The sequence below is a fragment of the Raphanus sativus genome, chromosome 6 (genome assembly GCF_000801105.2).
Source record: "Raphanus sativus cultivar WK10039 chromosome 6, ASM80110v3, whole genome shotgun sequence".
Taxonomy (NCBI): domain Eukaryota; kingdom Viridiplantae; phylum Streptophyta; class Magnoliopsida; order Brassicales; family Brassicaceae; genus Raphanus; species Raphanus sativus.
In genome coordinates this window covers 6,637,695-6,660,038 of record NC_079516.1, presented here as the reverse complement: position 1 = coordinate 6,660,038, position 22,344 = coordinate 6,637,695, and the positions used below count along the sequence as shown (strand labels likewise).

At 36.6% G+C, this 22,344-nt stretch overlaps 4 protein-coding genes and 2 long non-coding RNA genes across 8 annotated transcripts; 5 read left to right on the top strand and 1 right to left on the bottom strand.

Moving 5' to 3' along the window:
• Nucleotides 1-1,244: 1,244 nt before the first annotated feature.
• On the top strand, nucleotides 1,245-5,422 carry LOC130496336 (uncharacterized). The gene is made up of 4 exons (XM_056988332.1): nucleotides 1,245-3,788; nucleotides 3,883-4,426; nucleotides 4,516-4,615; nucleotides 4,702-5,422. Exons 1-4 carry the CDS (start codon nucleotides 1,640-1,642, stop codon nucleotides 5,371-5,373), a joined length of 3,465 nt encoding a protein of 1,154 aa, XP_056844312.1. The 5' UTR covers nucleotides 1,245-1,639; the 3' UTR covers nucleotides 5,374-5,422.
• Nucleotides 5,423-6,517: 1,095 nt separating this feature from the next.
• LOC130496052 (uncharacterized) lies at nucleotides 6,518-8,651 on the top strand. Its single transcript, XM_056987800.1, has 5 exons — nucleotides 6,518-7,149; nucleotides 7,226-7,352; nucleotides 7,458-7,769; nucleotides 7,872-8,084; nucleotides 8,163-8,651. Exons 1-5 carry the CDS (start codon nucleotides 6,809-6,811, stop codon nucleotides 8,541-8,543), a joined length of 1,374 nt encoding a protein of 457 aa, XP_056843780.1. The 5' UTR covers nucleotides 6,518-6,808; the 3' UTR covers nucleotides 8,544-8,651.
• Nucleotides 8,652-9,807: 1,156 nt separating this feature from the next.
• On the top strand, nucleotides 9,808-12,685 carry LOC108837922 (uncharacterized). 3 transcript variants are annotated; one of them, XR_001947410.2, is made up of 5 exons: nucleotides 9,808-10,242; nucleotides 10,372-10,479; nucleotides 10,562-10,645; nucleotides 11,446-11,510; nucleotides 12,514-12,685. It is a non-coding gene; the product is annotated as an uncharacterized LOC108837922 (long non-coding RNA). The 3 variants fall into 3 exon arrangements; XR_001947409.2 differs by having other exon boundaries at nucleotides 10,035-10,242; nucleotides 10,380-10,479; XR_001947408.2 differs by having other exon boundaries at nucleotides 10,041-10,479.
• On the bottom strand, nucleotides 10,488-12,385 carry LOC108837923 (uncharacterized). Its single transcript, XR_008934891.1, has 6 exons — nucleotides 11,660-12,385; nucleotides 11,284-11,548; nucleotides 11,112-11,197; nucleotides 10,955-11,023; nucleotides 10,791-10,875; nucleotides 10,488-10,704 (listed from the first exon to the last, which is right to left on the bottom strand). It is a non-coding gene; the product is annotated as an uncharacterized LOC108837923 (long non-coding RNA).
• A 2,031-nt stretch (nucleotides 12,686-14,716) lies between the features above and the next one.
• On the top strand, nucleotides 14,717-15,929 carry LOC108807706 (probable F-box protein At5g47300). The gene has a single exon (XM_018579958.2). It carries the CDS (start codon nucleotides 14,823-14,825, stop codon nucleotides 15,927-15,929), a length of 1,107 nt encoding a protein of 368 aa, XP_018435460.2. The 5' UTR covers nucleotides 14,717-14,822.
• Nucleotides 15,930-19,373: 3,444 nt separating this feature from the next.
• LOC108807705 (extensin-like) lies at nucleotides 19,374-21,974 on the top strand. Its single transcript, XM_018579957.2, has 3 exons — nucleotides 19,374-20,665; nucleotides 20,767-21,161; nucleotides 21,426-21,974. Exons 1-3 carry the CDS (start codon nucleotides 19,468-19,470, stop codon nucleotides 21,813-21,815), a joined length of 1,983 nt encoding a protein of 660 aa, XP_018435459.2. The 5' UTR covers nucleotides 19,374-19,467; the 3' UTR covers nucleotides 21,816-21,974.
• Nucleotides 21,975-22,344: the final 370 nt, after the last annotated feature.

Sequence of the window (22,344 nt, the reverse complement as noted above, 5' to 3'; positions counted from 1 at the left end):
ATGACAACTAAAATATGGCAAGGAAATAAAAAGTTGATTGCAATATAAAATTATTATTTTTTGTTGAAAAAGAAGTAGAGTATAACAATTGTAGTTCTCGTTCAACACATTTTCAAACTTGGTTAGTTCACGGTTGCTTTTTAAAAGGTTACTAGATTATTACCCGCTCTTTCAAGGGCGGATATGTTTTTTGTTTTACATTTGTTTAGAAATTTTATTTCTCTATTTTTTGTTTTTAGTCATATTTATATTTTTATTTGTACAATATTTTTCTTAAATGATTAATAAGAGATTTGAATTGGATTTTTCTTAAAATATCTAACATATGAAAATTTGAATTGGATTTGTTTTGTTTAGATTTACGATTTCATAACCGAATATATTTTAGATTTGGTAACAACAAATTAGTATAATTTTTGAGATTCCAAGTATATTCAGAACTGTAATTATCAATCAATATAATTGTTTACATTTTCATAATTTCCGGTGACATCAATTATAATTGTTTAAATTTTATCTTTTTAACGATTTAATACGATCAATTAGCCATAATAATCATTCTTAATTCTGTTTCTATTTTTTAAATCTGTATTTATTTTGAACTACAATGGAATATAGTTAGAAATATTTATTATATTTTGATTTAATTTTACTATCGATTTATGTTCTATTTTTAAAAATAGATCGAGTAACATGGTATCTTATGTAGGTATATCACCATATAAACATAAGGGGAAAGAAATGGGAAAGAGAAATATGTCTATTGATAGTGTCATCATCAATTAGTTAAAGAAATATGTCTATCAATATTAATAAGTTAGTCTTATGTCGATTTTGAATAAGACTTAGTTGAAGAAGTATAAGTCTATCAATGGATGCTGAGATGATTAACAGTAGTTGGAAAAAGTTTGAAACGCATAGGACAAATGCGAAACATATGTCGAGAAGAAGTATTGTATTGATATCTCCAATAAATGAGATATGCCAAGTATAGTTCTAAATTATCAATCTTACTTTAAAGCATCGATGGTTTTAATATATGATAACTGTTATTAGTAAATACTAAGGTATATATTTAATATTAGTAGATTAAGGATAAGTGGAAATAACAGAAATCTATCTTATTAAAACAGAAACATTCTGTTGGACCTAATATTTATTTTGTAAGTTTTTAAATTAAATACACTTTTATACTTTATAGTTAAACCTACATTAAATCACTAATGTTCCTTTCTTTATACACTACAAGAAAACACGGGCTTAGCGACGAAAGTTAGCGACGAAATAATTTCCTCGTAAAATTACGAGGCCTTTACGAGGAAGTTACGTGAAAAGACAATAAACACGTTATTTCGTCGTTAATTAACGACGAAAGAGTTTCGTCGTAAACCAAACGTAAAGGAACGTCGTTTTTACGAGGAAACAGCATTTCGTCGTAATAAACACGTAATAATTAACGTGTAATTAACGAGGAAAATATTTACGTGGTTTTTGCGAGTGTTACCTAATTTTAGGTGACACACGTTTTTTATCTTGTCTAACTACCCATATTTCGTCGTTAATTCGTAGTAAAATCTCACCTACCAATTTCGAATTTTCCTATAAATATGTCATTTGAGGAACATTTGAAACACACCACATGCAAAAGAAAAAAAAATCTAAAAACGTGAAAAAAAAAATGTCTGGTGATGGAAATTATTTAGAGTTGCGGAGATGGATGTACACGCATAGAGATGCTAACGGGAGAGTGACGAAAGAGTATCTGGAAGGACTAGAGACATTTATGCATCAAGCAGATTCTACACCGCTCGCCCAAGAAAGCGGTAAGATGTTTTGTCCTTGTCGAAAATGCAACAATTCAAAACTGGCAACTCGTGAAAATGTTTGGAAGCATTTAATAAATAGAGGTTTCATGCCAAATTACTATATCTGGTTTCAACATGGAGAAGGTTATAATTATGAGAATGAAGCTAGTAGTAGTAATAGCAATTTTCAGAATGAACCGGTTGATCATTTGCATAATCAACATAGATACCATCAGGAGGAGCAGATGGTAGATAATTATGATAGGGTTCATGATATGGTAGCTGATGCATTTGTTGCTCATGATGATGATGAAGTTGAAGAACCTAACATAGATGCAAAAAAGTTTTATGAAATGTTAGATGCTGCGAATCAGCCACTTTACAGTGGTTGTAGAGAAGGTCTCTCTAAATTGTCGTTGGCTGCTAGAATGATGAGTATTAAAACTGATCATAATCTACCTGAAAGTTGCATGAATGCATGGACAGACTTGTTTAAAGAGTATTTGCCGGAAGACAATGTCTCTGCTGATTCTTATTATGAGATTCAGAAACTAGTTTATAGTCTGGGGTTGCCTTCTGAGATGATAGACGTTTGCATCGACAACTGCATGCTCTACTGGGGAGATGATGAGAAGTTAGAAGAGTGTCGATTCTGCAAGAAGCCACGATTCAAACCGCAAGGACGAGGACGTAATAGGGTACCGTACCAAAGGATGTGGTACCTACCAATTACCGACAGATTGAAAAGATTGTACCAATCTGAGGAGACTGCTGGAAAAATGAGATGGCATGCCGAGCATACTCAGACGGATGGTGAGATGACTCATCCATCAGATGCAAGAGCTTGGAAACATTTTAACAAAATATATCCACAATTCGCTAGCAATAGCCGAAATGTGTATATGGGATTATGCACGGACGGATTTAGTCCCTTCGGTATGTCAGGGAGACAATATTCATTGTGGCCAGTCTTTATGACGCCATACAACCTGCCTCCAGATATGTGCATGCAACGGGAGTTTCTGTTCTTGACCATATTAATACCTGGTCCGAACCATCCAAAAAGGTCTCTGGATGTCTTTCTACAGCCACTGATAAAAGAGTTGAAAGATTTGTGGGCAACAGGGGTGAGGACGTACGACTGCTCAACGAAGACAAATTTTACGATGCGAGCGATGCTTTTGTGGACCATAAGTGACTTTCCTGCTTATGGGATGTTGTCTGGGTGGACTACACATGGGAGATTATCTTGTCCATATTGTAATGGAACGACAGATGCATTTCAGCTGAAGAACGGTAGGAAGACAAGTTGGTTCGATTGTCACCGGCGATTTCTTCCCATTAATCATCCTTATCGAAGAAACAGGAAATTGTTTAGGCAGAAAAGGGTTGTGAGAGACACTCCTCCTCCGTATTTAACTGGAGAACAAATTGAACAGAAAATCGATTACTACGGAGCTCAAGAAACAGTTCGTTGTGGTGGTAATTGGCATGTTCCCGGTAATATGCCTGATTATTATGGAGTTCAGCACAACTGGCACAAGAAGAGTATATTTTGGGAGTTGCCGTATTGGAAAGATCTTCTTTTGCGCCACAACCTAGATGTGATGCATATTGAGAAGAATTTTTTTGAGAACATCATGAATACAATATTGAATGTTCCAGGGAAGACAAAAGACAATCAAAAATCGAGGTTGGACTTGCCTGATATTTGCTCAAGACCCGAGTTACATATAAAAAGCAATGGACAAGTTCCTGTACCGGTATTCAGATTGTCTTCAGAACAAAAGTCGGTCTTGTTCAACTGGGTTGCATCAGCAGTGAAGTTTCCTGATGGGTATGTTTCAAACCTCTCTAGATGTGTTGAAAAGGGCCAAAAGTTCTCCGGGATGAAGAGTCATGATTGTCATGTCTTTATGCAAAGACTACTTCCCTTTGCATTTGCGGAGCTACTTCCCACAAAAGTACATGAAGCACTTGCAGGTAATATATTATTACTCACACTAATTAATTTCTTAATTTATTTTTCAAAAATATGCACTAATAATTTGCTTAATTGTTTTTGGAATATACAAAGCCATTGGAGCATTTTTCAGGGACTTGAGCACTCGCACTCTTAAAGAGGATGTCGTAGAACAACTTCACGAGAACATTCCGATCTTATTGTGCAACTTGGAGATGATATTTCCTCCCTCATTATTTGACGTCATGGAGCATTTAGCTGTCCACCTCCCGTATGAGGCATTGCTTCGAGGACCAGTACATTATGGATGGATGTATCAGTATGAGCGGGCCATGAAATATTTGAAGGGAAAGGCAAAAAACCTCGCAAAGGTTGAAGGTTCTATAATTGCTGGAAGTTTGACGGAAGAAACATCTCACTTCACATCGTACTACTTTGCACCTAATGTACGGACCCGACAAAGAGCTCCAAGAAGATATGATGATGGTGGTGTTGCCCCAACATATGCAGTTGCTGGTGTTCCGGATATCTTTAGCCAGATTGGGCGAATGGGTGGGAAAACGAAAGAGGTTTGGTGGTCGAGTGATGAAGACGCCCATAGTGCACACACTTACATTCTACTTAATTGTGAGGATCCATTTATGCGCTATTTTGAAAGGTAACATATATGGAAAGTTCTAAACTAATTGTAATTAAAATATATTTTTCAAATGATGATATAACTAATAAAATATGTGCATTTTACAGCCTATTTGTTAGTCAAGTCCAAGAAGCTATCCCAGGCATATCCACAAGTGAGGTAGATAAAAGGAAAGATCGACACTTTATTAAATGGTTGAAGAGTCAGGTATTTACTCCATCCGATATTTGTTTCGTCCACGGGGTGTAACGAAAGACGTTTGTTTCAATGTTCTCTTTAATTTAATTTTGCAGGTTGAATATGAGGATCCAGATTATCCCATATGGTTTCACGAATTAGTTCAGGGTCCACTTGCAAAGGTCACCACATCACCAATGTATTTCTCACGAGGCTTTACTTTTCATACGTACGAGTATGGTAAACACCGGGCGACCAGCAATTATGGAATTTGTGTGAAAGGCGAAACCGATTTCTACGGGATCTTGCAGGAGATTATTGAAGTGGAATTCCCTGGGTTATTGAAGCTGAAATGCGTCATATTCAAATGTGACTGGTTCGACCCCGTGGTCAACAGAGGTGTTCGATTTAACAAATTCGGTGTAGTTGCTGTCAATGGTGGAAGGAGGTACAACAAATTCGAGCCTTTCATATTAGCTTCGCAAGCAGACCAAGTTAGCTTCCTACCATACCCGAGGTTGCGAGAATCTGGAATAAGTTGGTTAGCTGTTATCAAAGTTACACCCCGTGGACGAATAATCGGTGGAGAAGAACCACCTTTGCAAGAAGAACACATCAATGAAGTCGAAGAACCTGAACAACAAATGGAAGACATCCTACTCATTGATCCGCATAATCATGAGTATGAAGATCTTCCCGACGATACCACTGACGATGCTGTTGAGGACGAGTTTAATGAAAGTGATGATGTTTCTAGTGTTGAAGAGAATGATGATGTATCTGAATGATGATGTAATTTTTAAAAAATATTATTTATTTTCAGACTTGATTAATGCATTTGGGGTTTAAAGTATGGGGTTTGGTGTTTGAGATTGAGTTATAAGTTAAAGGATGTTTGAGGTTTGGTGTTTGTGGTTTACATTTTTAGGGATTTTAAGGTTATCGACGTTAATTCCTCGTAAAGAAAAACACGGGCCTTGCAAAATCCACGTAAGCTGATTTCGTCGTAAAGCACACGTTAAAAATAAACAAGGGCCTTGCAAATTCCACGTAAGCGTGCGTGGAGTTTACGACGAAATCAGCTTACGTGGAAATAACAAGGCTTTTAGCTGTTTCGTCGTAAAGACCTCGTTAATTTACGTTGATTTAACGAGTTTCGTGTTTAAATCCCTAAAACTCTAAACCCCAAACCCCAAACCTAAATCTATATATGTTTTCACTTAGCAGACACAATAAACCTGTATAATTAACATTGTATGATTAAAAAAATTAAGAATTTAAAACATCAAACCCAAAATTAACCAAAACTTCCTTAACTTATAAGTGAATCATATATAAGGTTTACATTGCTAAACTCAATTCACTCAAGAAGACTTAATAAACATGCATATTTAAAATTTCTTGATTAAATTAACTTAACACATATAGATGTTACTAGTAATGGAATAGGGGTTTAGGGATTTAGGGATTTAGGGTAAAGGGTTAGGGGTTTAGGGATTTACAAAATAACCTCGTTAAAAACTCGTAATCAACGTGTCCTTTACGACGAAAAAAGAAATTATCCTTGCTAATTCCACGTAAGCAAGCGAGGTCTTTACGACGAAACTTGCTTACGTGGAATTAGCAAGGATTGTTTCTTTTTTCGTCGTAATAACCACGCCTATTTACGAAGAATTAACATGTTTTTATGAAATCCCTATACCCTAAACCCCAAACCTCAATATATATATATACGGTTTCGATTCACTTAAAAAATAAATTAAACCTATATAATTAAAATTTCATGATTAAAAAAATAATAAAAATTAGGAATTTGGGGTTTAGGGTTTAGGGAATGTAAAAAACAAATGCTAAATCCACGGTTTCGTCGTAATATCCACGTGACCAAAAAACACGGGCCTTGCAATTTCGTCGTAAAGTTAAAAGACGGGCCTTGCAAAATCGTCGTAAATAATTACACGGGCCTTGCTGTTTCGTCGTAAATTTACGAGGACTTTACGTCCCTATGTAATCTTATATATACCCGCGAGAACCAGCCACTTCATTTCGTCCCAATTTCCTCTCCTACACCTCCCAAGGTTCTCTCTAATCTCTCTCTAGAATTAGGTGGTTTAGTTTAGTGAATTTAGATAGGTTTATAGTTGATTAGGTGGTTAGTGTAGAGAATTTTGATTAGTTTGATTTCTTCTACTTGTTTTTTCTAACAATCTGAATTTTTTTCAGATGGTTAGAAAGAACAAGCAGAAGAAAACCCCCCACTACAGTCAGATGTTCTGTGGTGATCCTGCTGCTGGATCATCATCTTCCGCTCCCGGTTCCTCCAACCCGGAGATTGTCCCGGAGTCTCAGTCACAGCCACCACCGGTTCCTCCATCTGGTGCACCACCCCCACCTGCTGCACCTCAGGCGGTTCCAGATCCGGTTGCACCCGGATACATTCATCCGGAGTTGCGGGTGCCGCCGACCGCTCCTTTTGCTCGGTACACGGTTGAGGATCTTCTCGCTCAACCAGGCCGAGCCGGTTTACCGGTTTTAGACCCCGACCGACCAGAGGGGACTCTGTGGTACGTAATTTTTTTTATTTAAATATTTTTAAAATTATTAATATTTTTTTTAATACTTTAACTTTGTTTTTTTCAGGTTTGGGGTCGACAATTCTGTCGCTACGAGCGTATCCGATATCATCAAAGGATACTTCTCAGAGGCTCACCCAAACTGGAAAAAGACGCCGCACCACGTTAGAAACACGTGGTTCAAGATGTTTGCTGTAAGTTTTTTAAAATAATTATTTTATGTTTAATTTTTATTATTAACTTTTATTTCATTAATATTTTTTAACTAATTATTAATTTTTTTGGGTTTAAAAATGCAGCAAAGATACCAGTGGTCCATCGGGGTTCACGAGGACGTGAAACGGGAGTTCACCGCAAAGGCGAAGAAGCGGTTGTTGGACACCGTAGGCAACTGGAAGGAGGACTGGATCTACAAGGGTTACAAGGACGGGCAACCCGCTGAGCTGACCAAGGATGTCTACGATGGTCTCATCCGTTACTGGGAGCTGCCATCATCCATTGCGATCTCCAACGCCTGCTCTGCCTCTCGTAACAGCAAAGACGAGCACGGCAACGGCCCGATGCTTCACTGTACGGGTCAAAAACCCCATGCCCGTGTCCGCTTGGAAATGGTAATTAATTTCTAATTTTTTTTCATATTAAATATTTTAATAATTAATATGTACTTATATATGTATATTGATTCTAACATTTTAAATTTTAAATATTTTCAGGCCAAAGAGACGGGACAACTCCCGTCTCTTAAAGAGCTTTACGAGAGGACCCACAAGACCAAGGCGGGGGTATTTGTGGATCCGAGGTCCGAGCAAATCTACAACGATGTCGTTGCTCGGATTGAAGACCGCCAAACCCAGCTGACCCAGCAATCTTCCGATGGAATACCGGTCGTATTATCCACTCAAGAAGTGGATCAGATTTACGAGGAGGTAAAAATTTTACCTTTTAATCTACTTTTAATCTATTTTTTTAAATTATTAACATTAAACTTTATTTTTTCTTTGTAGGTCGTCCCTAAGAAAAAGGGACGTACGTTGGGAATCGGTTCCGTCAACGATGTCCCAAGAGCGACATCGTCTTATGGTCAGAGACGAGCCGACGAAGTCACTGAGCTGCGTTCGGAGTTACACTCGACGCGGACTCAGTTGGCGTCGACGCAGACGGAGTTGGAGTCTACGCGCCAATCATTCCAAGCTCGTATGGGTGGAGTGGAGGGGTTTCTGGAAGTTATATCTTCTGGAAATCCCCAATGGGAGGAGTTGTTGGCGGATATGCGACGACGGAACCCGGTTCCCGAGCCTTCTCGTACTCAGCAGCAAGAGGAGGAACTACAGAGGAGGAGTGAAGACCTCTACCGGGAAACGATCCACCGCCCCGGCCCGACTTAGTTTTTTTTTTTCTGTGTAATATTAAAATTCTAAACTTTTATTTATATAATATTTTCGGTTTTAATTTATTCCAAATTTTTAATATTTTCGCATTAGTTATTATTTATATTTCTAATATTTTTGAAATTACGAGGAAAATTACGTGTCTTTTACGTGGAACTATAGCGTCTACTTTACGTGGAAATCTACGTGTTCTTTACGACGAAATTTTAACCTTCCTTTTACGACGAAATGGGTCCCTCGTACTTTTACGACGAAATGGCGATTAAATATCCGTTACGACCAAACTTTAACGACGATATGCCTTTCCTCGCTAAATCGTCGTAAAGACGTATTTACGACGATTTAGCGAGGAAAATGGTCGTCGTTAAAATCGTGTTTTCTTGTAGTGATATTACTATCCATGTTTCCAAACAATATACTTATTTCTTTATACTACTATCAATGTTTCCAAACAATATATTTTATATACTACTATCAATGTTTCCAAACAATACAATAATTAATCTTAGTTATTTTATATCCATCATTTTCTCTTTAAAATTTTGTAGACACGTCATAATTTCATAAATTACAAAATAATGAATTTTAAAATTTGGATTATAAGATTACAAATTATGAAACTGTTACAATTTAAATCAAATTAGATTACATATCGGTCATCCATCAGTTCAATCGGTTAGTCTCGGATTTTAGTGATTTTTTAATATGAATATTTTAAAAACCTAAATTGAATTGTTAGATCTCCGGATTAACCGGTATAATCACAATCGGGTTGAATTTAAAAACACTGATTTAAATGCAAAAATATTTTAAATACACAATCTTTAAAAGTTACCAAAATATTTGTTAAGTTATTAATGAAATTTTTCATCGTAAAATATTCCGCGCTTCAAAAGCGCGGGTCAAGATCTAGTGTTAATTAATAGATAAGTCCTAACATTTTCAATAGGCCCAAAAAAATTATGCCAAGGTAATTTTCAAATAAGACTCTATTTTAATAGAGTAGATACTTTAAAGCATCGATGGTTTTAATATTTGATAACTGTTATTAGTAAATACTAAGGTATATATTTAATATTAGTAGATTAAGGATAAGTGGAAATAACAGAAATGTTAATTAATAGATAAGTCCCAACATTTTCAATAGGCCCAAAAAAATTATGCCAAGGTAATTTTCAAATAGGACTCTATTTTAATAGAGTAGACTAGATTTTGACCCGCGCTTTCAAAGCGCGGGATTTGTTTCTTTTTTAATTTTTTGTCATTTTTATTATAAGATCATTTATTTTATAAAATAATCTAATCTATTAACAATTTTGATGATTTTTATGTTTTAAATTTTACTTCCTTGTATTCATATAAATTGTTTACGCGTTCAAAATTTACAAAATTTTATTCTTAGTACTTGTTATGTAATATATTTGTCATTAGTAATTTTAATATATTACTTTGTTAAATTCTTAAATATAACCTATGAAAAATACAAAAATATATTCTACACAAATGGGTCTTGTGGGTTAAAGTTGGGTTTGCATAAATTAAATAAACACGGCCCAATAAACTAATATTTGACTTTGTGATCGTTCCTTTGAAAATTGAAACACGGCAAAAAAAACAGAAAGAAACTTTTTTTTTTAATTTCTTGAATTTTTTTTCTGGAACTCTCCTGACGGTTCCATTCAAAAGAGAAACCTAGGTGCGATGGGTCATAATCTCATATCCTTCTAAAAACAGTAACGATTTCAAACCAAGAGATCGAAATCTGTTAGCCAGCCATTACAATCCTAATATTTAGTTTGTCTCCTTTTTCTCCTAATATTTTTAGTTTTTCAGATCGGTACATGCAGAAACCAAGAGGACGATCTGGTTGAACAGGAAAATATTTTGATGCACGATTTTGATTCATGATACTATACTCTGAAACATATAGGAGGTTACCATTATAATATCAATTTCAGGCACGATTTCTAAAGCCATTACCTGACTTGATACTTGAATTTGTTGAATGTTTTTAGTGGGGAAGGTCAACCACTTATCACGCTGAACTCCAGTTGTTGTTGTTGTTTTCCATTGGCATAACCTCCTTACCTTGAATCATTGTAAGTGTTGTATCCCCACTGTACCTTTTTTTTGGTCAATCCCCACTGTACGTCTGTACCTATAATTTAAAAATAACATATTACTTTTAACTTTTTAAACAACAAATAGAAACGCTTCAAAACAGAATATAGCATTAGAACTCACATTTTTATAAATTTGTATACTTCTAGTATTGCCGGATTGATCAACGCTTGAGAAGGGTCAAATGCATTAGAGATTTGAATTTGTCCTGAAATTATGTAACGGGTTCAGTTCACTTTAGTCAAAATTTGATAAATATAGATAGTATCATAGATGAAAATGGTCACCTCTAAACCTTCAAATTTTAGCCCGGCTTAACAACAAACCACCATAGGCAACATGGTAACCCTCCGTCACTATCAACAGATCAATAATCAATAACAAATCTTAAAATAACAAACTTGTTGACTGAATATATATAAATTGAATTATGTGAATCCTTACTTGATGTCACGAAGGGTTAACTCAAGTTTCTTTCTTCCGTTGCCACCGGTACATTGAATTGACAATCCAAAACCTGTCCTAGCAATCTGAACAACCAATCAAATATTATAATAGATTAATATTCTTACTTTTCTAATACAAAATTAAAATGTTAAAAGATTTGTGTAATCACCAACTAAGAAAATTTCATCAAACGATCCAGATAAAACTGTCTGGAAGTCAACAAAACTAAGATACAAATCATCATTAATTTGATTGGACCGATTAATGGCTGTGGTTTGAACAAACACCATCTTGTATGCATGATCTGTTGATAGGTTTGATCCTCTTGCAGGAGTCAGGAAATTCCTGTGTGTTTCACCATGCACCCACCGGAAGTAGCCTCCTTTTACTCTCAATGTAAGTCATTCTGCATGTTGCATGGATTTTTTAGACCTCTTTACATGTTACAAATAAGAATGAAATTGGTTAGAACGAACAGGAAACATGAATTCGAAATGATGCGATTTTTATTACTTTAGACAAATATGTCAAAATATAAAGCTTACATTATCATCTGCTAAGATGATCTCCATGGTGTCGCCTGTTTGTTGTTTCCATGTGTGTAAGACCTTAACATGCAATGCCCAAATTGTTTTCCAAGGCTTCAGATCCTTAATAAGCTCAAATTTCATATTAGATGCCATAGGTTTTTTCGTGAGGTCTGTGGTTTGTGACCTTGTCGATAGGAACATGCTCTATATTTATATTAAGTATGAGGTATTGTGAGTATTTTCGATTTACGCCGTGAAAATGTGGAAATCATAGCTAACAAAATCAAGAATATGCCATATGCCTAAACTAATCGTTGGCTTTAATGCTTTGTTTTAATTCGGTTGCCATATTTAAGGAATATCTTATGTATATAAATTTTTTAGGAATTTATTATGCACTGATATTGGTTAGTGACTATATATGCCTAATATTATGGCTAATTTAATGATACGCTCGACATTTAGTTACTATATTTATGGAGAATCGCAACTTAATATTTATTTCTAGAAGTTATTATATAGATTGTTAAAGATTTTTGTATTTTATGATTTGCTTGGTTAATAAGTTTATACAAAATAAATTTTCGATATGTAGCATAATAATATCAAAATGATTTTTAAAATAGTTAGCAGTAAATATCAGAAAATATAATAATGTGTTACAATAAGTTATATTGAAAAGCATTTTTAAGTTAAAATTTATAGTTTGTATGTTTTCAAATAATGCTTGAATGTAATTATTTTGTAGATTGGATGAGTTTCGACTGGTGTTATATTGTAGTGATTGAAGAGGCAGGAACCGTATTGTTTTGTATTGTTTGTATATTTTTATAATAATGGCTGAATGTAACTGGTTTGAATTTTTGCAGGTAATTGGTTTGGAAATAATCGAGAGAAAGATCAAAGTATATTAAATAGTGCTTTAGTGTAATTAGTGGTGACGTTTTTTCAAAAAAAATAGCAAAAAAAATGTAGTGGCATTCCAATGTAATTAACTTGAAAAATCAATGGCAGAATCCTATTAGGGATTCTGCTTTAATAGTATAGATATCTTTCTATTTACATAAAAGCAAGGCTATTTTTGTCTCAAAAAGGACATGTGTCCATATAATGTGTCTTAAATATACATTGTGCCTTTAGATGAAAAGAGAAAACGGAAAGTGTTTCTTTATGTAAGTCACTCCTCAATTACGTTGAGGAGAGTAACTGAGAGGCTAAGATTTGATTTAACTGTCTGTCACACACCTAGATATCTCGTAGTAATGCTAGATTGATTTGTGACAAAAAAAAAAAAAACTCTGACAAAAAGTGCTAGATTGATTAAACTGTCACACACCTCGATATTGTGTAGTAACTAGTAATGCTGCTACCAAACTAGTATTCACTTGATTTTAGAGTGCTAAACTTTTAAAAAAATTATATTCATATTTTCACAAAGCAATACTATCAAGAAAAGTTATTCAAAACATACAAAACAATTAATCCAAACTTAAAAGACTTCAAATGGGATTAAATTTTTTACTAGTATCATATTTTGGCCATTAAGTTTTTAATTTAATTATTTTGTAAGCATTGGATTGTAAATGACCAGATTAGTAGTTGCATTTCAAGTTGATATTTTTAGTTATCTATGATCCACGGGATATGATGTAGTCATCAGGAAGGATCATGTGACCTTGACCGGTTGATGAACCTAGCTACCTTTTTTTTTTTTCCCGTCGAATATATTATATAAAAGGCCAAGCCCAGAATCTTACAAACTTTGAAGCCCGTTAACAACGGGCCCAAACTTAAAACAAACCGGCCCACAGCCCAAAGAACCCCAAACCCTAGCGCCAGAGCAGCTCACGATGCAGCCGCCGCGAAGATTGAAATTAGGCAGGACACGTGTTTCATCCTCGACACACGAGGGCCACGCGTCACGCAGGCGCCACATCTCTACCGCTTCCCGCTACCACCGGAGAACCAAAGCTACGTTCACCGGAACCAGACCTGAGTTCACCGACTCCAAGCATCACCACCGCAAATACTTTTTACTCTCCCGAGTGGTTATAATCGGAGAGCATCAATCGCCACAGCGAGATCTCGTCCACCACTGATGACCGCACACACCCAGGAGAAGGCATCACAAGCATGCCCGAATTTACCACCAGAGACCTTCATCCGCCTCCACCGAGGCCACAAACAACCAACAAACCACCATGACTGCTAATAAAAGAAAAGCAACAAACTAAAACCTAAAACTCTAGGAACCGAGATCCGGCGGCGCAAAACAGAGGAGACCTTCACACCCCGGAGACAAAAGCCGACAACGGCGGATCTGAGAAACTTCCCCGTCGCGGAAACAGAAGCCGGCGTCGACAGAGCTAAGGGAGCCTCCATCTCCCGGAAGAAAGCCGGCGTCGACAGAGCTACGATAGCCTCCATCCCCCGGAACCAACCTTTACACATGCAAGCCCCTCCTTTCATGCCAAGAGCCTCCACCGCAACGCGTCCTCCCTCCAGTCGAAACCAGAGCTCCGACAAGGCGTTTGGTGGTAGACGGCGAAAAGGACAGCACAAATACTTCTCTTAACCGAAGAAAAAAGGTTCCGGCGCCGGCACGGACGCTCACGCGCCGGCCGGACACCGAACCAGAATCAGATCTCCTTTCTCTCTCTGTTTTCTCTCTCTATCCTGACAATCTGCCAACTTGTTCTCGTGTTTCAATTTAGTTTATACTAGTGTTTCGGCCGGACACCGAACCAGAATCAGATGAACCTAGCTACCTAGCTCGAATTACTTTGAAGCGAATTATCAGCCAAAGACAGATATTGTCACAGCTGTTTTTAGGCAACTCTTACCGGAACAACTGCCATCAATCGCTCGTGGGTCGCTGCTACTTAGGTTTATGCTTATCTTCTTTGTGTTTCTTTTGGTGTCAAACTCATAATGCTTTTAGATTGGAAATTTTATTAATTAAGAAATAGTAATAGAGTAGAAATTAAATTTACAATGAATAAAAAACTTAAATAATACTACTACAAGGATTCGAACCTCTCACCTTTCTTGAGCATAATATCATGATACCAACGGTACTACTAAAGTTTTGCCAAAACCCTAGATTTGACTTAAAAACCCTTTACCAAAAAGAAAAGACTTAAAAAGCCACCGCCACTTTCTTTCTTGGGAGATCACAATGACGATGATGTCGGACCTTCCATGGGATTTGGTCGAAGAGATACTGTGCAGAGTTCCAGCCATATCTCTGAAACGGTTACGATCTTCTTGCAAACGGTGGAACGGTTTATTCAACGATAAGGAATTCGCAAGAAAGCACTTCCATAAAGCACCTAAACAGTCTTTTGTTTTAACGGTGACAAAGGAATTCAAAATCTGTTTGATGAGCCTCAATCTCCATGGAACCCCATCTTTAGAGTTTAAAGGTGCGTGTAGCCTACTCGATTACTCAAATCAAGTCAGCACAGTCTTTCACTGCGACGGTTTATTGTTATGTACCTTCGATAAAGATGCTAGAATCATGCTTTGGAACCCGTGTACTGGTGGGACCAGGTGGATCCAACCATTTAATGGAAGCTACACATATGCTCTCGGATCCTACCAAGAAAGTAGCTACAAAATATTGAGCCGTGGGGATTCTGTACATGAATTTGCAATATACGAGGTTAATTCTAATTCATGGAGGATTCTTGATGTGATTAAGGACTTCCTATTACTGTATACCAGTACATACGTGTCTTTGAAGGGAAAGACTTATTGGTTTGCTTCGGATAGTAAAGATGAACAACTCGACATGTTCTTAGTTAGTTTTGATTATACAACAGAGAGGTTTGGACGTCTGAGTCTACCTTTTAACTGTCCTTTAGGTTGTTTTCGAGATGCGGCTCTATCAGTTGTTAGTGAAGAGAAGCTTGCAGTGTTACTACAACGCAAAAATACACGGGGGAAAGATATATGGGTGAGTAATAAAATTGATGGGACTAATGAGTTGTCGTGGAGAAAGATCTTAACAGTAAATAACGCCAGACGTGATATTTGGGTTACTAGAACTCGTTTTCTGCTCAACGAGGAAAAGAAAGTCGCCCTATGTTGTGAGACATGTGTACTCGACCTCAATACCACGATGAAAAAGTTAGTATACGTTGCTGGGGAGGAAGATAATATAGTCAAACTAATGGACTATGTAGAAGTGCAATTCGGACCAATTGTTCTTGATTATGCTCCAAGTTTGATTCAAATTCCTCAAAGCATGGTTGCAAAAGAAAAAAAAAATAGAGGTGACTAGGTAATTAAGCTACATACAAATTTTTTTTTGTTTTTTTTAATTTATCTTTGTCATGTCCTTTGGATTTCTTTGATCTAATATATATATATATCATCTCCTGTATATCGTCAACAAGTGGTAACTTTTAGATGTGGTATTTCATCAGAAGTTTGAACTGCCATGTATACTCTCTTACAGAGTACTGGGTTAGCTAATAACTGGTGTTGTCTCCTTCAGAACAGTGACATATACGAGATGTATATCCCTTTCTACCGTCGTGCCTTACCTTACCCCAAACAACATAAACTTATTAGTGTTGGATTCATCTATAATGAGTCAACGTGTTCATATCCTGTTCATCATAGCAGTTTAGTAGTAGTTTCCCACATCTTCCTTCTGAATCATTACTATCACCAGTCTTCCAGTGATCATATCTTCCATAGATTCAGCTTCTAATTAGGTCTTTCCCAACTAGACTACTTCTTGGAAAAGACTTTCTAAGTAAGATAAATTAGAAGGATAAATTGTATGATCGCTGGAAAAACCTTATAATTAGGTCTTTCCCAACAGGCAACGCTGATATCTTCCGTTCTATCCGGCTTTAGGCAGATATTATACACATATGGGACTCTAAAGTCATTTGCAAAGATGAACACACAAGTAACTTGTGAAGAAAATTTCTTTTCATAAGAATAAGAAAACAGAAGAAAAGGAGCTAGTGAAAGATCAATCATATCAAATCTGTGATTTAGAGATCTATGATGCTGTTAACGCTAGTCCATATTTAGCTTCTTTTTTTGTCGAAAAAATATGGTTTCATCTCTTTGACAGGAACCCAAACAATGTAAATGATTTTTTCTAACGAGAATTGAATCCGAGTTGTGGAGTGCCTACTAAACACTTATTTTCTACTAGATCAACAACTCGTTGGTAGTCCATATTTAGCTTTACGTTGATGGCATACCAAATAATTTATAGCAAGCCATAAAAAGAGGTGTTGGCTGTTACTTGACATGACCAAGTTATGCAACCTTCGGAAATCTAAACTCGAGATCACAAATAACAATCCACTTGAAGCATATTCTCTTCAAATTCAATCACAATACCCTGTTTAAATCAACATTGTAAGTTTTAAGATGTGTCACTAAATTCCCAGATTTTCTTGGTAATTGGGTTTTCATATCCCCCGACACAAAAAGCATTGCATGCATCCTTTAAAAAAACAAAGGGCCATGGAAACTGAGGAGGAAAAAAACTAAAGTACATTGGTACATACCTTTTGCGACTGAAACAGCTGCTGAGCAAGTTCGTAGTCGTAGCAACTAACATAGCCAAAAGGGTCAACAACAACAAAACAAAAATACTTCGAGTAAGTGGCTTAGATCTATACAATGGAAACTAATATCTTAAAATCTAGGTTTCGTATGGGTTTTACAGTAAAATATAGGTTTTAAGCTTTGATTATTCTTTCGATCTTAAAATCTCAAATTCAAATAAATATTGCAGGGCATTGTATATTGCAGGGCAAATAAAAATATATACTATATAGTTAAATTAGACTTGTAGTCGGTGCCTCCTTGAAACAAAAAGTCGAAAGCATGCCAAGTGAATTACATATAAAAGCTTCATTATTTAGAAACAAACTACTAGTAGTATTAATTTTGACGATATGTTAACGCTAACAGAGAATTACATTATTTCTAGGTTTTCTTCAAATAGAAGACAATGTAGAAAAAGAAAACATAGCTGTAAAGGTGTTGTTATGGCTTAACTTATCATTGTCGTTTTCATCATGTGATCCCCCCAAAAGTCAAATGCTCTCCTCTCTAATGTCCTCGTCTTTATACAGATAAACTAATTAATGTTAATTACATTTTAATAAATTTATTTGCTGACAAAAAAAATTTAGCAGGGATAAACCAATAAGCCAATAATATAAATTCGATATGAATTTTTTTACAACTAGCAAAGAATTGCTTCACTTAATTACTACTAAGTTTATCTTTTTATTTATTTTAACGTTATATGAGTATCAGCAAAAATGTGCTACCACACAAAAGTAGCATGCAGATCACTTCATAGGTAAGTGATTCCCCCATAAACTTGTCTGTACCGATACGTATAGTTAATATGTATCGCATTTATAATACTCAATAATGTATAACTTAGTAATTGCATAAAGTGGAATCGAAACTCTTTCTAACCATTTGGTAGATATCCATATACTTTGCAGTTTGCATCGATTGCCTAGTTTAATTAATACTAGATTTTGATTCGCACGCCCGTGCGGATGTATGTTTTCGTATATTTACATAAATTATGTTATTTTTCATGTTAGTATTGGAGTTGGACAAAAAATCCGAATCCAAAAGATCGAATCGATTCCGATCCAAAAAGAAGTATCAAACCCGAACCAGAATTAATTAAATATCAAAATTTTAGTATTTATGATTTATAAATTAATCTTCTACTGGATCTGACTTTAAATAATGGTTTAGTCATAAATAAGTCTTTATTGACAGAAAAGCACAAAATTATCTCTTTATCACCAAAACAGTATATTTTAATAAAATCGATCAAGTATGTCTGGTGTGTCTAACTTTTGCTCAATCAAATTGACTTAATGGCCCATTATAACAAATACTAAAAGAGATTTACCTAAAGTCCAGTAATTGTAAACGTAGACAGTAAGCCGAATAAAAAGGGAACTGATATTATATTGGGCTAAGCAATCATTTTTCTTTTGTCGATTTATAGAAAGCAAAATAATGGGTTAAGATGTGTTAAACGATTGTGTTTTAATTCTAGTGGCATAGAATGGTAAATATTGAGGAAAACTTAGGATTAAGTACAAAATGTACTTTAGTTTTAATAATTTAGATAGATGTATGCGGAACTTGATGGTTGACGCTGACACTGTACATATAGTTTCTAACTTTTAACAAACCCTTTTCTAATTCCTTAATTGTTAACTAAATTAATGATCATTTATACGATACATAATATTTGATATTTTTCTAGAAATTTAGTTAGATCATCATCGATGACAGCTCCTCGACTTACCAATATACTGTATAACTATAGAACAAAAGAAGGTTCAAAAAAGACTATGCTAAAATTTTGTCCTCTTTTTTGAAATCCACCTCCATTGGCTGGATTTATTAGAAACATTCAACTTAATCTCAATTATATTATGAAAGTTTTAACATACTAATTCACATTTAGAAACATTTTTGCGATTAATAAAAATTCTGAAGCACGTATGTGTAGAATATAGTCTTGTTTGTGCACCGTATAAAGGTGTTAATATTCGTTAAATTGCGTAGCTATCCCAAAAGGTAAGCAATACTCCATAGTTTTAGGAACCCTTGATAGAAGTAATAAAAAAAGACCTCAACTTGGTATTTAAAAATTCAACATTTCTATCTATATAAACCTAATCATAGCAATTGAACTACACCATCATTCATAATTTCATACCATCAAAACAATAAATCCTAACACACACAACGAGTGAATAAAGAAACACGTATTTTAAAATCTTCTGTCAAGTTTGGCAATGGATCTAGCCAAACACACGACACTCCAAATGTTGGGATGCATACTCCTTGCATCCCTCGTACTAACTATGGCTCAACCCCCTGGCTTGACTAAGCCAAGCCATGCAACTTGTAAGATCAAGAAGTACAAACATTGTTACAACTTAGAACATGTTTGTCCCAAGTTCTGCCCCGACACTTGTCATGTCGAATGTGTTTCTTGCAAGCCCATATGTGGTCCTTCTTCCCCCGGGGATGATGGCGGAGACACTCCTCCTGCTCCGGTTCCACCTGTTTCACCACCACCTCCGGTTCCTGTTCCACCAGTCTCACCACCACCTCCAGTCACGCCTACTCCTTCTTATCCTACTCCCACTCCTATGCCTCCGGCACCTGTTCCGCCAGTTTCACCACCTCCTCCGGCTCCTGTTCCGCCAGTTTCACCTCCACCTCCGGCTCCTGTTCCGCCAGTTTCACCACCACCTCCAGTCACGCCTACTCCTTATCCTACTCCCACTCCTATGCCTCCAGCACCTGTTCCGCCAGTTTCGCCACCTCCTCCGGCTCCTGTTCCGCCAGTTTCACCACCACCTCCTACTCCTACACCGTCTGTTCCAATTCCTACTCCACCAGTTTCACCACCACCTCCGTCTCCTACACCGGCAGTGCCAAGTCCTACTCCACCATCTTCACCACCACCTCCTTCTCCCACACCAGCTGTGCCAAGTCCTACTCCACCTTCTTCACCACCACCTCCTTCTCCCACACCAGCTGTGCCAACCCCTCCTGATGTTACTCCCACTCCTCCTACACCGGCTGTACCAAGTCCTCCCGACGTCACTCCCACTCCTCCTACCCCATCCGTCCCAAGCCCTGATACTCCCACCCCACCAGTCCCTCCATATTCCCCACCAGCAACCCCTACTCCCTCCGTTCCAAGTCCCACTCCCACACCTCCATCATCCCCAACTCCTCCAGGGTCTACTCCCGCAACTCCTTCTCCTTCCGTCCCTGTTCCAAGTGCTCCAAACTCTCCTCCTTACGTTCCTCCATCTTCTCCTACTCCAACCCCACCATCAGACGGGGAGGCAGGCGCAGGAGTCAGAAGGGCGAGGTGTAAGAAGAAGGGCTCTCCTTGTTATGGAGTCGAATACAGTTGCCCCGCCGCTTGTCCCCGTTCTTGTGAAGTCGATTGCGTCACTTGCAAACCTCTTTGCAGTATGTCCTCTCCATCCTCCTTAATTGTACTCCTTAATTTGTTATTTAGTTATGTACTAACGTAATACATGCTAAATCATGATACCTTGTGATATATACAGATTGTGACAAGCCAGGATCTGTTTGCCAAGACCCACGTTTCATCGGAGGAGACGGTCTCACCTTTTATTTCCACGGCAAGAAAGACTCCAACTTCTGCCTCATCTCCGATCCTAACCTTCACATCAACGCACATTTCATCGGTAAACGTAGGCCTGGTATGGCACGTGACTTCACATGGGTCCAATCCATTGCTATCCTCTTTGGCACTCACCGTTTCTACGTCGGAGCTCTCAAAACCGCCACGTGGGACGATTCAGTTGACCGTATCTCCGCCTCATTCGACGGAAACGTTATCTCGCTTCCTCAGCTAGACGGTGCCACATGGACTTCTTCTCCAGGTGTATACCCTCAGGTCTCGGTTAAACGAGTCAACGCTGACACTAACAATATCGAGGTACGCCCTAAGACATTACTTTAGCGACAAGTCACTTAAACTTAAAAAGGAACAAACTACAAAAATTTATATATCTTAATTAACAAGGAAAAACAAATATTTTGTTGTTTCAAGTATATTTATGTGAATAGTTGTTAATTATAGTTGATCATTTTAAAAAATTACAATATCAAAAACATAAAAAAATAGAGATATGTTCTAATTTAAATTCCTGATAGTAATCCATTAATAACTTGGTGTACATATATACATTTATATATTCAGGTCGAAATAGAGGGCTTGCTTAAAATAACAGCAAGAGTGGTGTCAATAACTATGGAAGATTCAAGAATCCATGGGTACGACGTAAAAGAAGATGACTGTCTAGCTCATCTCGACTTAGGCTTCAAGTTCCAAGATCTCAGCGACAATGTCGACGGAGTTTTAGGACAGACTTATAGGCCTAACTACGTTAGCCGAGTCAAGATTGGAGTCCACATGCCTGTGATGGGTGGTGACAGGGAATTCCAGACTACCGGACTTTTTGCACCTGACTGCTCTGCCGCGAGGTTTACCGGTAACGGAGACAGAAACGGTGGCTGGAGCAAAATGGAGCTCCCTGAGATGAGTTGTGCCAGTGGCGTAGGTGGCAAGGGAGTTGTCTGCAAGAGATAGACGTTTCTTTGCTTTAAACCTTATCACACGTACTACCACTATACAATATGCTAAGTGGTAACTATAATCTTATAACTATAAATTTGCAACATGATTTTTTCTGTAATAATAATATCATTGAGAAAGCTTTCCTTAAAGAAATATGTAATGATATAAATGTAATTTAATTATTCTTGAACTAAATTAAATTTGAATTTGTATGTATCTCTTTCTTTTGTGCTTCAATAATCAAATGATTTGAGAAAATTGTATAATCCGATCATGATAAGAGATAGACGTTTATTTGCTCTAAACTTTATTACTACCACTATCCAATATGCTAAGTGGTAACTATAATATTATAACTTAATAAAATTTGTAACACGGTTTTCTTTTCTTTTCTGTAACAATAATATCGTTGAGAAAGCTTTCCCTATAGAAATTATTTAATGATATAAATGTATTTTAATTATTCTTGAACTGAATGAAATGTGAATCTATCTTATTAAAACAGAAACATTATGTTTGACCTAACATTTATTTTGTAAGT